Source organism: Vulpes lagopus, chromosome 11, assembly GCF_018345385.1.
Source record: "Vulpes lagopus strain Blue_001 chromosome 11, ASM1834538v1, whole genome shotgun sequence".
Taxonomy (NCBI): Eukaryota; Metazoa; Chordata; class Mammalia; order Carnivora; family Canidae; genus Vulpes; species Vulpes lagopus.
The window spans coordinates 86,630,086-86,644,278 of record NC_054834.1 but is presented as its reverse complement, the minus strand read 5'-3'; the positions used below and the strand labels follow the sequence as shown (position 1 = coordinate 86,644,278).

General features: G+C 35.7%; 1 protein-coding gene across 6 annotated transcripts in view; it reads right to left on the bottom strand.

Moving 5' to 3' along the window:
- Positions 1-14,193, bottom strand: part of SLC4A10 (solute carrier family 4 member 10) — a 295,705-nt gene that overhangs the window by 92,913 nt on the left and 188,599 nt on the right. For all 6 annotated transcript variants that reach the window (XM_041723548.1, XM_041723547.1, XM_041723549.1 and 3 more), the window contains 2 exons: positions 12,036-12,123; positions 4,255-4,401 (listed from right to left, as the gene is read on the bottom strand). In XM_041723548.1, coding sequence (XP_041579482.1) covers positions 4,255-4,401; positions 12,036-12,123 — 235 coding nt within the window. The remainder of the gene's footprint in view (positions 1-4,254; positions 4,402-12,035; positions 12,124-14,193) is intronic.

Sequence of the window (14,193 nt, the reverse complement as noted above, 5' to 3'; positions counted from 1 at the left end):
GAAAACTACTACGTCCAGGACTGAGTCAACTACAGCAGAAGAGTCTGACGGGTTGGACTCCACCGAGACAAGAGCCCAAGACAAGGCTGAGTAGATGACAACCGGGAGGATTTCGGGAGGCATATTCAGTAGGAACAGAGGAGGCAATATGAATGAGTGGGCTTAACAAACATTTGGCCACCAATCTCAACACAGTCAGGCCTACAGTTAAAGAATGACCCCTCAAAAAAAAAAAAAAAATGACCCCTCAAAATAGCGGCAATCTTTATTTTTACCTTTCTCAATTATATAATGATTGAAATTATAGGCAAAATTGTTAAAAGTTTTATACCATATGTCTACACTAAGGAAATACCTAAGAATAATAATTAAAAAATCATTCTCAATCATAAATATGATTAGCAGTAATGGGAATTTTCTATATAATATGATCAAGCCATGTCTTTGAATTTTCCTTTTTAAATTTTTTTCACTGTTTTATCTTTAAAAATATTGATCCACCTGGAACCTGTAAATATTCCAATTTAATGCAAGGCAGAATTAAATAAATTTTGACATTAGTTACATAAACAACATACACTTATCAAAAAAACTTTATTTATTTAAAATTTTTAAAAAGTTTTTATTTTAATCAACTGGTGCTTATCATGACAAGTACATTCCTTAATCCTCAGCATCTATTTCACCATCCCCCCAACCACCTCCCCTCAGGTAACCATCAGTTTGTTCTCAATAGTTAAGAGTCTGTTTGTTTGTCTCTCTCTTTTTTCCTTTACTCATTTGTTTTGTTTCTTAAATTCCACATATGAGTGAAATTGAATGGTATTTGTCTTTCTCTGGCTGACTTATTTTGCTTAGCATTCTACTCTCTAGCTCCACCCATGTGGCAAATGGCAAGATTCCAGTCTTTTTATGGCTAATATTCCATTGTATGTATACCACCTCTTCTTTATCCATTCATCAATCGATGGACATTTAGGCTGCTTCCATATCTTGACTATTTTAAATAATGCTGCTATAAACATAGTGGTGCATGTATCCCTTTGAATTAGTGTTCTTGTATTCTTTGGATAAATACCCAGTAGTGTGACTCCTGTTTTTGTATTCTCTGGATAAATACACAGTAGTGTGACTCCTGGGCCAAAGGATGGTTCCACGTTTAACTTTTTGAGAACCCTCCATACTGTTTTCCCCAGTGGCTGCACCAGTTTGCATCCCTACCAACAGTGCAAGAGGATCATTTTTCTCCACATCCTTGCCAACACCTGCTGTTTCTTCTTTTTTATTTTATCCATTCTGACAGGTATGAGGTGAACCTCACTGTGGTTTTCATTTGCATTTCCCTGATGATGAGTAATGTTGAGCATCTTTTCATGTGTCTGTTTGCCATCTGGATGTCTTCTTTGGCAAAATGTCTGTTCATGTCCTCTGTCCATTTTTAATTGGATTATTTGGTTTTTGGGTATTGGGTTTTATAAGCTCTTTATATATTTTGGATACTAACTCTTTATGGGATATCAAAAAGAACTTTAAAGCATTAAAGAGCTTTGAAACATCTTAAAAGTTTAATTTCTACATATATAGACATTTCTATATAAAAACAAACATTTCTACTTACTAAACATTAAAGAGTTTGACTGAATAGTGAAATGTTTAGTGTGGTAAGGTGGACTAAAGAGGCAGAAAACAAGGTCATATGACTTTGTCCTTCAACAGTGATAAATGATGTCAGCTAGGAAAAATATAAATTATTGAGTGCCTTACTGTATATATTTTTAACTAGTTTTCATTTGGTACATTATAAGATGGCACATTCCAACAACCATTATATGGAGAGAACAATCCTTTTCCAATCCTTTATATATCCACATGTTCCCATGGATATCAACATTAGACCGCTTATTGCCTTGAGCTCAAAGTACTGCATGATTTAATGTGAATTCTTTAGTGTTCTGTAAGGTCATGGCATAAGATTTTATGTAGAACAGGTAGTTCTCATTTCTTAATTAGTGGCTCTGCTCATTCTCTTTCACATTGAGTATAGTATCCGCAGTTATTCCTATACCTCTCAGGGACCAGCCTTCTTCCACTTCCAGGGACCTTCTGCGAAGGAAGTAGAAAGGCTGTATAGAGATGTGTGGTACCTGATTTTCATCATCCAGTCAAATAAGACCTGTGAACTCCCAGACTAAACAAACTTTCTTCTCAGGACCCACTTGGACATTAGAAAGTAATAACTACTTCTTCAGCTGTTTCAGGAAGATTCTTCAGGTAGATCAAGAAGCTCCTTCTCAAAAAAAAAAAAAAAAAAAGAAGCTCCTTCTCTGTAGACTGTTCAGCAGATGGTGAACCTCTGGTTGAGGACTCAGGTTGGAGCATGTGGGTGGCTCAGTTCGGTTAAGGGACTGACTCTTGATTTCTGCTCAGATCATGATCTCAGGGTTCTGAGATGCAGCCCCGCAGGGGCTCTGGGCTGAGTGGGGAGCCTCTCCCTCTGGTTAGTCACATGCAGCCTCTCCCCCACTCACATGCAGGCATATATGCGCTCTCTCACTCTCAAAAAAGAAAAAAAAAAAGGGCTTAGGCACATTGAGTCTCTGCAGCTTCTCTGATGTTTCAAAAGATATCTGATTAAATCTTCATCACCCCCTAGTTAATGAGCATTGTTTAACTTCCAGGTTTCACCCATCATCTGATAAAAGCACTCTTTCCAGTTTTCTCAATTTCATCTCCTGGTGAGGATTTAGAACACTCTGTATGTATCTACTGGCCTTTTCACCCTGTGCTCCTTGTTTTTATTTATTTATTTATTTATTTATTTATTTATTTATTTATTTATTTTTGTGACAAGTTTTTCCTTTTCTCATTCTTCTCTTTTTCTTTTAGATACACTCAGAAAGATTTAAATGAATTAAGCCATGAGGTATTCACAGAAATAATTAAAGTAAGAAGAATAAACAGTAAGAAAATCTGGACACACGGCAAAATTAGATCTTTAATTCCTAGATCAGGGATCCTACTCCATGCTCCAGAGACAAGAGAGGCGGAGCAGAGAGGAAGAAGATGCCAGTAACCCCACAAGAAGCATGGTGGAGGGAGTCCCATATCTGGGCAGTAGGTTGAATTTTCTTAATAATTGCCAATTTCAAAGAGCTATATCAAAATATGGAAGGATAGTAGTGGGATAATTCTCAAGCCATATTTTACACTTTCATTACGATTTTAATCTTCCTCCAGTATAATATGTTTTAAAGTGGGTTTAAAATTTTTCCAGGCATGTGGGACCATTTGATTTAGTGGCATATCATCAATATACCAAATTTCTCAGTGAGGTGTGTTGGATATCATCAAGAAAGACTCTGTAACTTCATGTTCCTGGCTTCTGAGATGTTATATAGGTCCTGGTACCAATTCCAATGTGGGGAGAACAAGGGGTTCCTCATACCAACAAGCAATGCTACCATCCAACTTAATTCTGACACCATTTGATGGGAGGCAGCATCAGATTCCAGGGTTGAGGGTTCACTCCTTCAAGACTGCTCCCATCTCACTCCCCAGGTTGCTATGTGAGCTTCTGAGTGAGTGGTTCAGAGGTTCCCATGACCCCCTCCTCAGGTTCGATTAATTTGCTAGAGCTACTCAGAGAGCTCAGGGAAACATTTTACTTCCAGATTATTGGTTTATTATAAAAGCATGTAACTCAGAAAAACACAGCCAGTAGAAAGATGCACAGGGCAAGGTATGGGGAAAGGGCAGGAGCCTCCACACCCTTTCCATACATGCTACTCTCTCCAGTCTCCACATATTCACCAACCTGGAAGCTCTCTTTTCCCTGTCCTTCTGGGATTTCAAGGAGGGTTCATTACATAGGCATGACTGATTAAACCATTGGCCACTGGTGATTGAACTCAATCTCCAGCCCTTTCACTCCCTAAAAGTTCCAACCTTCTAATCACACAGTTGCCTCCACTGGCCACCAGCCCCCATCCCGTGGGGAGTACCAAAAGTCGCCAAATTAACATAACAAAGACATCTTTATTGCTCTCCTCTTGTAGGAAATTTCAAGGGGTTTAGGAGCTCCGTGCCAAAAAGGGAATGAATGCCAAATATATATTTATAGTTATAAATTACAATATCACAGAGGTTATAATTTAAATCATTTTGAACCTTTTGAATGAGTTATACTATTTCAGTGCATGTATGTAAAAGACAACAAAAGGTGGGATTTTTAAGAGTATTTTCAAATAAACATACCTGGGAAGGAACATTTTTGGGAGGCTCTATTCGAATGCTTGGATCCCATTCTCCAGGAGGGAGAACAGTAACCTGATCCAAAAATTCATCAATTCCTGATACCAAGTCATTGCGATCTTTAGCTTTGTAAGCAACATCATGAAATACCTATAGGAGGACAAGATAAAAACAATAAATAAAAGATAAAAAAAAGTAATTATAAAATCTTAATGTGTTCAGTGTTTTCACTTCCCAGTTATCTTAAATGTGATTATAACAATTTAAAGAAATAGGTAGCTCTAAATGAAGAAGTTTTTAACTTAAAACTATTATAATTTACTTTATTCTATGAATGCATACAGATATATATTTTTTTCTAAGAATGCTAGAATGAATATTGAAATTTCTGGAGGCAAGAGTAAGAGAAAGGGAAAGGAGTAAGAAGAGAAGCTCATTAAACTAGAATTAAGCATTCAAGTTTGGGGGATTCCTGTGTGGCTCATTGGTTTAGTGCCTGTCTTTGGCCCAGGGTGTGATCCTGGAGTCCCAGAATCCTTTCCGCATCAGGCTCCCCGCATGGAGCTTGCTTCTCCCTCTGCCTGTGTCTCTGCCTTTCTCTCTCTGTCTCTCATGAATAAATAAATAAAATGTTAAAAAAAATTTTTTTTAAAGCATTCAGGTTTGGGGCAGCCCGGGTGGCTCAGCGGTTTAGCGCCACCTTCAGCCCAGGGCCTGGTCCTGGAGACCCAGGGTCAAGTCCCACGTCAGGCTCCCTGCATGGAGCCTGCTTCTCCCTCTGCCTGTGTCTCTGCCTCTCTCTCTCTCTCTCTCTCTCTCTCATTCTGTGTCTCTCATGAATAAATAAATAAAATCTTTTTTTTTTTAAAAAGAAAGCATTCAGGTTTGGTAAAGGTTATATATTTTGTGTGGGTAAGTCAAACTTTCCAAGAAGCCCTTGCTTAAAAAGAGAAATACGATTTATAGAATATATTAAAAATTTTAGCAATATTTATACCCTGGAACATATAAAGCAATTAAAAAGGTTTACTTTGTTTTAATTTTTAAATAGTAATGAAGTTATAAATTAGTATTCTCTTGATATATGTCTTATCTATACAGTGTAGCAAGCATATTTCCATTCAAGGTGAGTTACATTTACACACATACACACAGCACCCTGTGGTAGTCACTTAAGCTACTGACAGAACTTATGTCTCTTCTAGACATAGGGTAAGATTTCTTTCTTTGCCTTCCTTGATATTGGGGTTAGGTATGTCCCACTCAGGTGTACCTATGTCACTGTCAAATGGAAATTAATGATAATCAGTGTGTAAGTTAATACATTGCCTTTTGTCTGCTATAATAACTGAGAAAACGCAAGTTGAGATGGAGGTGCTATGGGCTCGGGTGCCTGAGTGACTATAATGAGCTGAACCCCTCTGCCAACTCGTGACAGACACACAGCATGCTAGAAAGAAATCCTCATTGTTTTAAACCACTGAGATTTTAGGTGGTTACTCCTACAGCATAACTTAATCTCTTCTGACTAACACACAGAAGAACCATATACTTAACACAGCAAATGAGGAAAGTAAAAATAAAGATAAATGGAAAATAAATCTATACTAACTATAAATATTTCTGATGCTTTTTGTATTCCATATAATATGAAATGGAACAAATATTTCATGCTTGGGACTATTAAATTATTATTTATGCTGAGCTACATATTACAGTGACCACATATTCCAGAATTCCCAGGGAAATTGTGCTTTCAAATATTCTATTCTACTTTTAGGCCATTTGTTATAGTTTCTGGCTTGATACTGAATCTAGACTGCTGAAGAAGAGATAATGATTATTTTCAAAGGCTTTTTCTTTACTTCCCAGGCAAGAACTTTTTACAAAAGATCATTGGTGTGATAAATATATAGTCTTTGTTCAGGATCAAGTGAAGACATGAAAGAAATATTAATGGTTTAGTTGTATCTTGGGAAAGATACATTTTTTAAAAATATTGACAACACTGATTTCCCTTCCACAGGCCACTGAGTTTATAGCTCAGCTATCTATCTACCTCTAAAGAATTTTATATGGCCATGAGACCCAATCTGAACATTTAAGAATTGCAAATGTTTTTAATCCCACCAAGAGTTTAACTACTTTACTCTTGCCTGCTAATAGCAACTGTTTGGAAATCTTTGAGTTGATCTCTTAATTTAAAAAATTGCTTCGGGCAGCCTGGGTGGCTCAGTGGTTTAGCGCTGCCTTCAGCCCAGGGTGTGATCCTGGAGACCCGGGATCCAGTCCCACGTCTGGCTCCCTCCATGGAGCCTGCTTCTCCCTCTGCCTGTGTCTCTGCCTCTCTCTCTTTCTGTGTCTCTCATCAATGAATAAATAAATAAAATCTTAAAAATAAATTGCTTCAAGTGATCACATGCTCCTATTCTTATACCTGCTTTAGATAAATAAATTCATCCAGGACAGCTGATTTCCTATTATCTTCAAACTCCTCACAGATACAGATATCATAATTTGTTTGATTTTAAATTGAAAACATTCTTTACTATTGATTTCCTATCACTAATTTTCCCAGTAGTTTAATTACTTTAAATGGCTCCTCTCCCTTCTCCTTATGTAGCGAACCTAACATTCTGACTTCAACATACATTTGACTTTTAAGAGAAGCCTTCCCTGATCCCCTCTCAAACAAGATTACACATCTTGTTAATACTCTCCTAGTACATTATTTTTCTTGATAGTTTTCACTGTATTTATAATTATAATTAATTGTTAATTAAATAATTAGTTGCTTAGTGCTTATTTTTCCTGCTAAAACATGAGCTCTGAACATTCATTTAACATTTATCAAACTATTTCTATGCTAAGGATACAGCAGTGAATAAAACCAACAAAAATTCATCCCCTCATGGAGCTTATGTTCTAGTGGGAGGGGAGAGATGGAAAATAAGCAATATTGTGAGTATACATTTTGTTGGAGGGTGTTAAGGTCCTTGCAGAAAACTGAAGCAGAAAAGAGGAACAAGAGTATGATTGGAGGGTGCTTAATTAAATAGGGTGATTAAGGAAGGCCTCAATGAGACACTTCAGGAAAAAAAAAACAAAAAACAAAAAACAAAATATTGGAAGCAAGAGCTCTCCACACAGAGGGTAGAGTCAGTGCAAAGACTCTCAGGTGACAGCATGTATGTAAGTCATATTCAAGAAGTAACTAGGAGGCCAAGTCCTGGGAAGGAGTGAGCTAGAGAGAAAGCAAGGAGATGAGGTCTGAGAGGAAAGGTCAGAGGGGCAGAATGTCATCCTGCAGGATTTTATAGCTCATAAGAATTTTGACTTTTACTCTGAATGAGGTAAGAGGCCATTAGAGGGTATTGGCACAGGCAGGTGATAAGGGTAAGAATCAGGTGAAAACAGTTCAGAAAGTCAAAAGTAGTAGGATTCTAGATATATTGTGAGAGTTGAGCAAGATTTATTGATAGAATGGACTTGAGTGTGAAAGATACAGAGGACTCAAGGATAACTTCATAAGGCCAGTGATCATGACGTCAATTTCTTTAAAAAAAAAATTTTTTTAAGATTTTATTTATTCATTTGAGAGAGAGAGTGAGAGAGCAAGAGAAAGAGAGAGAGCACAAGCCAGGGGGAGGAGGAGATGGAGCAGGAGAAGCAGCTCCCTGCTGAACAGGGAGCAGGGAACCCTATGTGGGGCTCTATGCAGGGCTCGATCTCAGGACCCTGGCATCATGACCTGAGCTAAAGGCAGCTGCTTAACTGACTGAATCACCCAGGCAGGCCACATGGATTTAATATCTATCACACCAATAGGAAGTGTCCTTCCTTCCTTGCTTCCTTCTTTTCTTCCTTCCTTTTTTCCTCCCTTCCTTCCTTCTTTGCCTCCCTCCCTCTCTTCCTCCCTTCCTTTCTCTTCTTTTAAAAAGACAGGAGATTCTAGATCATCTTTGTAAGGTGATAGATATGATACAGCAGGGAGGAAGAAACTGATCATGTAGGAACCAGAGTGGATAATGAAGAAGCAAAGTTCCTATCAATGCAGTGGGAGGGAAGAAGGAATGATCCAAAAGAGGAGGCTGAAAAAAAAAAGAGCAGTGAATTAGGAGGAAACTTCAGTAAATGTGTTGTTTCCTTCAAGCCTACTTTTACTATTTTTGGATCTTTGTTCTTCTATATATTTCTTAGAATAAGCTTATCAAGCCCCTTGATAAATCCCAACAGGATTTTAAGTGGAATTGCACTGATTTCTCTCTCATTACCATTGCTTGCCTAAATTGTTGCAATGCTTCTTAAGTGGTCTCTCTGCTTTGTTCCTTGCTTCTCCACAAGCCAAGTGATGCTTTTAAGATGCGAGATAAATCATGTCATTACTCAAAACTTTCCATTTGCTTCCCAACTCAAAGCCCTTATATGACCTACAAATACCCTATATAGACTGGCCTATTGCCTCTTTGACATCATTGAATTTAAAAAGAACAAAATGAAGGAGGAATTTGTCTTAATAGAGACCAAAATTCATTATAATAAAGACACTTTTGAAATTTAGAGTCAATCAATAGTTCTTCAATGGTAGATGCTATGTGAAACAGAAAGGGATTTCATTTTAAGGATGGGGAAAACCTGAACATTTATTTGATAGTATTTCCTAAGTGGCTGCTATAATCGGGCATGTTTGCAGATTAACAGAGTCAGTGTTGACTTAAAATCTGGATAATAGAGAAAATTCTTGGCTCAAAAATCCAGAACAAGAAAAAGGAAAACAATGCCATTCCTAGTAATTTTTTTGTTTTTGTTTTTCCTTTTGTTTTCATAAAACTGTCATTTATGTTAATAGATACTGTTTTTGTTATTTTTAAATGAATTTCATAAATACAGATTTTTAAGAAATTCTCAGTTTTAAATTCTATTATGATAAACATCAGCATACTATTATATAAACAATAGCCCTTTGGCGTGCTTAATAAGACTTAAGCATGTTAAGGGATTAATACATGGGTAATAGTGCCAATAAGCAAAATCATGACTTATCTCTAATAATGCTAAACAGAAATGAAGAAAATATTTTACTGAATTGATTCAATGTCAGGTATTGCTAAAATGACTAGCACTTTCAGTCATTAACTCATTAAAATAAAAAGATCAAACCTTGACTGAAGACCAAACAGTATGCTAAGTCTAAAGATAAAAGGAAAGACAGACTGACTACCTACAAGAAGTTTCCAGTATGGAGAGGAGAAAAACCAACAAAGCTCAGTCAATAAATATTTATTTGAGCAACTGACAAAATCAGGGCACAAAATTGAATAATAAATGGTAACTGCTGCCATGGAATTTACATTTTGATACTGTAATCTGATACTCTTTCTTAATTCTATGAATCGACAGATTAAATTTTGTTCTTTTTTTTTTAATTTTGTTCTTAATGAGTATAAGTATTCATTGCTTCAAAGCAATGAGATAAGCAGAACAATTTCTCTACCTGGGTTTTGAACAATAAAAAAGTTCTTTCTCTTTTAAAAGTATTTAAAATCTACATATAATAGTAGATTATAATCAATTGCTCTCATTTTCTGTAGTAACTTTCTGGCTGTTTCTGCTTCTCTACCCCACTGCTCACAGAGAGTTACAAATTGCCCTAAAACTAAGCTCTAAACTTTCAAGTCAAAGGGAATTCTGCTTGAGCCCACATTTAGATAACTAATGCTTGCTCGCAAATTGGGCAGTTCTTATTAATCAGGGAAATAGATGGAAATCCTTTCTTGCTCTCACTCTAAATCTATAATTTAAAAAACATGGATGCTTCCCTGTTGTTCCATGGCCACTCGATTAGTAAAAAAAAACCAAACCTGTGGAATTGATATCTTTCTTTTGAGAAAATCTTGACTCTAATTGAGGAAAAGAAGAATCAGGAAAAGAAAAATCTTAAGTATATATATGTCCCTCCCATGATATAACATGCTCCTCTCACCATATAATACAGCCCATGCCCCAGAAATATCTTATGTCCTAATGTAGCAGATTTGGAACATAATATGAAATGTATGTGCATAAAAGTCACAGTACTTAAATTGTGGACTACAAATCACAGTGTCATATATTTTGCAATACTGTAAAAATTGTAAAATATTCATCAATATAGGAACACTAAAAGCAAAGATACTGTGAATGTCTTCTCAAGAGAGTTCAGGTTTGTGGTTCTCATAAATCCCTTTTCCAAGTCGCCTGTCTTCTTCCAGATTTCTTCAATAAAGTGATACTCACTGTATGAACTGAGTACTGTCCTCTCAAAACATGTCCACCTGAACCTCAGAATGTGACCTTATTTGGAATAAGAGTCTTTGCAGATGTAATAAAGGTAAAGATCTCAAGATAAAATCATCCTAGATTAGGGTGGGCCCTAAATCTAATGACAAGTATCCTTCTAAGAGACAGAAAAGGAGAAGACAAACAGAGGCACAGGGGAAGAAGGCTTTTGTAAAGATGAAAGCAGAAATTAGAATTTTGTCACTCGAAACTAAGAAACACCAGGAGCCACCAGAAGCTGGAGACAAGGAAACATTCTCCCCTATATCCTTCAGAGAGAATGTGGCCTTGCTGACACACTGATATCCCACTCTGGCCCCCCAAAATGTGAAAAAATAATTTATTTTTGTTTTAATCCCCCAGTTTGTGGTGTTTGTGGTAGCCGTAGGAAACTAATACACTCATCAAGTTGATTCTTTCTCAGATTGATGAAAAATGTGTTTTTCTTCTAGCTTTTGGTTTCCTATGTGTAAATATCAATAACAGATCCATACAAAACCATAAAACATAATTTGGACAGATAAAATACAATTTATATCAAACTGAAAACCAAGTTCAAATTTTCAGATTTCATAAATCTAGGAAAAGTTATAGACAATACTAATTTGGTCTTTTTACAGATTTTCAAGTATCCAAAGCCATGTAGTTCAATAAATACATTAAATTATTTAGATAAGATTCTAAAAAATGCATAACCTGTTTGTTATTTACTACTGAATTTTGAATGTATGACCCTTCTGTGACCTTTCGTATTTGCTCTTCCTTAACAATAAAAACAATACACAATAGATTTCCATAAGGTATTGGGGAATACAAGAAACCAGTTATATATTAGTACTTATGTTCTTATTTTTATGATCATAATTTTTGAGACACACATCTTTTCAAGAAGCTGATAAAAGCTTTTTCCAGTCCAAAATAATAACACACAAATTTTTTACATAGAAAAACTTGTGTGCTGTATCAAAGAAATCACACACCCCTTATAGTTCATCTATAATTCCTCTAATGGTTCAAAGACTCTCAGGTTAAGAACATTCAGGCAATTGTAAAGAGAGTTGATAGATGTTGCATAGCTTTTGGTGTCATATATACTATTCAGATAAACTGCCACTGTTTCTTCTTGAGATCCTAAAATTACTTTGCCCCAAACAAGATTTGTAATAATATTAACAATGGCGCTCACTTTAGCAGCACATATACTATAAGGGAATATTAATGAATATATTCTAAGTGTCACTAAATCATTTTCTTCAGAATATGAGATTTTAAAGCATTATTTTCATGTATGTGAATATATTACCCTTTTCAAACAAATTTTTTCAAAGGAAATTTTATAGTGGAAACATAGAAGGGGATTTGAAACAGAGAAATTTGATTCACAACAAATAGTCATGAATACAGGAACTCCAAAAGTTAAGTGTACCTAGTGGAGGAAAATGTTCCCAATGAACTTGAATAAATACCTCATCTGTCATTAGGGTTGCAATTGATCTGCCAATCTCATGGTACTGTTGACCCTTTCCCAGGGGTCCCAGAAGAATGAACAAAAATCTGTAATTAAAAAGAAAAAAAAAACAAAAAGTTTCATGGTAGAAATATAAAAAAATTACTTTAGTAGTTACAGAATCATTCAGCTCAAAGGAATTATTTAAGATAAGGACTTAAATGTAAAATACATATTTTTTCACAGTTTGTTATTATTTTGAAACATTTTATAATGATTGACTCATGCTTAAGGTCCTTGAGCAATGGGAATCCATGGTTATTTTGTTCTCAATGTTTTCCCATTTAATTACCTGGAGAAACTCCATGGAATTTAGAATTTTTAAGGATTCTATAACCTTTAGAGGAGGAAAGTGAGACAAATAAAATATGATTAAGTCTTTCTGAATTGTAAAGAAGAGCACTCACTAATATGCAAATCATAAAATGAGGTAAAGAGGGAAAAGGTAACATAATACTATAAACAAAGAAAGAACATATGGTCAAAGACCAGTAGGTATATGTAAAACATATTAAATAAAAAATTATTGTCAGGAATCAAAGATCATTTAGGAAGAAAAAATAGGGAGTTAATGATCTATTAATACTGATGATGGAGGAATAAAAATACTGGCTGCATTGTGGTATTCCATCTAAATTAGACTGAAAGTCTAACAGTCATCATCACAACTGGAAACTTTGAGAAATCAGCACATGCTCTAGCTTTGAAGGACCAGTAATTTTCCTGTTTCTGAAAAGGTCAATGCTTCAGTGAAATTGTGAAAATTCTAAAATGCCATATATTCTGTAATATAATTCCATGGTATTAATTTGTTAAATGGGTTTATGCTCTTAAACGTGAAGACTAATAGCTTTATAAAAAGTAAGGAACAGATCTATAATCCTACCCCTCATTTAGTTACAAACTTTAGAGATTGTGCATGTTTTTACATAAAGCATATATTACACAGTTTTAGAGAGTCTGACATTAATTTTTTGCATCAGCTATCCCTGAATCCAAGTCAATTTCTACTATACAGAAATGTCCACTATAATTTTAAGGCAGCAATAGCTTAATGTGGTGGCAGGTGCTTTATCAACTATAATACTTTCAAGAAATTTTGTAACCTATGTACATCTTGCCATTTTTCAGGTTTCTACTCCATGGGCTATTTATAAAGTCTTAAAAATTATTTTCTGACATTTTTACTATGTGTTGCTATTATATTCATGGTGTGCCCTTTGTCCTTCTAAGAGAGAATAATTAGGAACCTCGAACAACTTTCTTTATTCTATTTGTCTAACTAATCTTCTTCCATTTTTCACCTTTCCAAACTAAATAGTCTAGTCTTTTTAATCTCTCCTTATACAGTGGCTCTCCTGTGCCCCTAATTTCTCCTCCATTGTTCTCTACACATATTTTGCTATGTCAGTATGAAATGAGGTCACCTAAACCTTGACAGTTTTCAAAGTGAGGGTATATAACCCCATTAAGGCTTTTCTCTACTCCTGGGAATCTTTCTTTTCTTTTCTCTGAAATACAGGAACTATCTTTGTCATAAAGAGCCATCATCGATGCACAATTTCATCAGACACCTTCCTAAATGGTGGAAAGGGAATGCACTGGTTGGAAGACTGAAAATGAAATTTAGGCTACTAAAACAATACCTCTACAATTAGTAAGTTTGACATCTTAAATCCAAAGTCCAAAATCCCCAAAACTCGAGTAGGTTACAAGTTGTACATAGAAAAATGCAGTCTAATCAGTCAGATGTCACTTTTTTTTTCAGATGTCACTTTAATGTGCTTATGTCATCATCCTTCTTTTTAATAAAAGTTAGCAGGTATCAGAAGTCTCAGTAACCCTCCAACAGGATGAACAGAACAGACACTTCTTTCTATAACCTGAGTGGTAACCAGGTTCCTGCCTCAAATCTGTTCCTGTCACAGATTCAGTGATAGGAACTTTTTTTGATGGTGGTGGGAAGAGGGGGACGCTGGCAGAGGGAGGGAGAAAATCTTAAGCAGTCTCCACACCCCCAACCTGACAACGCAGAGCTCAGTCTCATAACCCTGAAATCATGACCTGAGCAGAAATCAAAAGTTGGTCGCTTAAGTGAATGAGCCACCCATGCACCC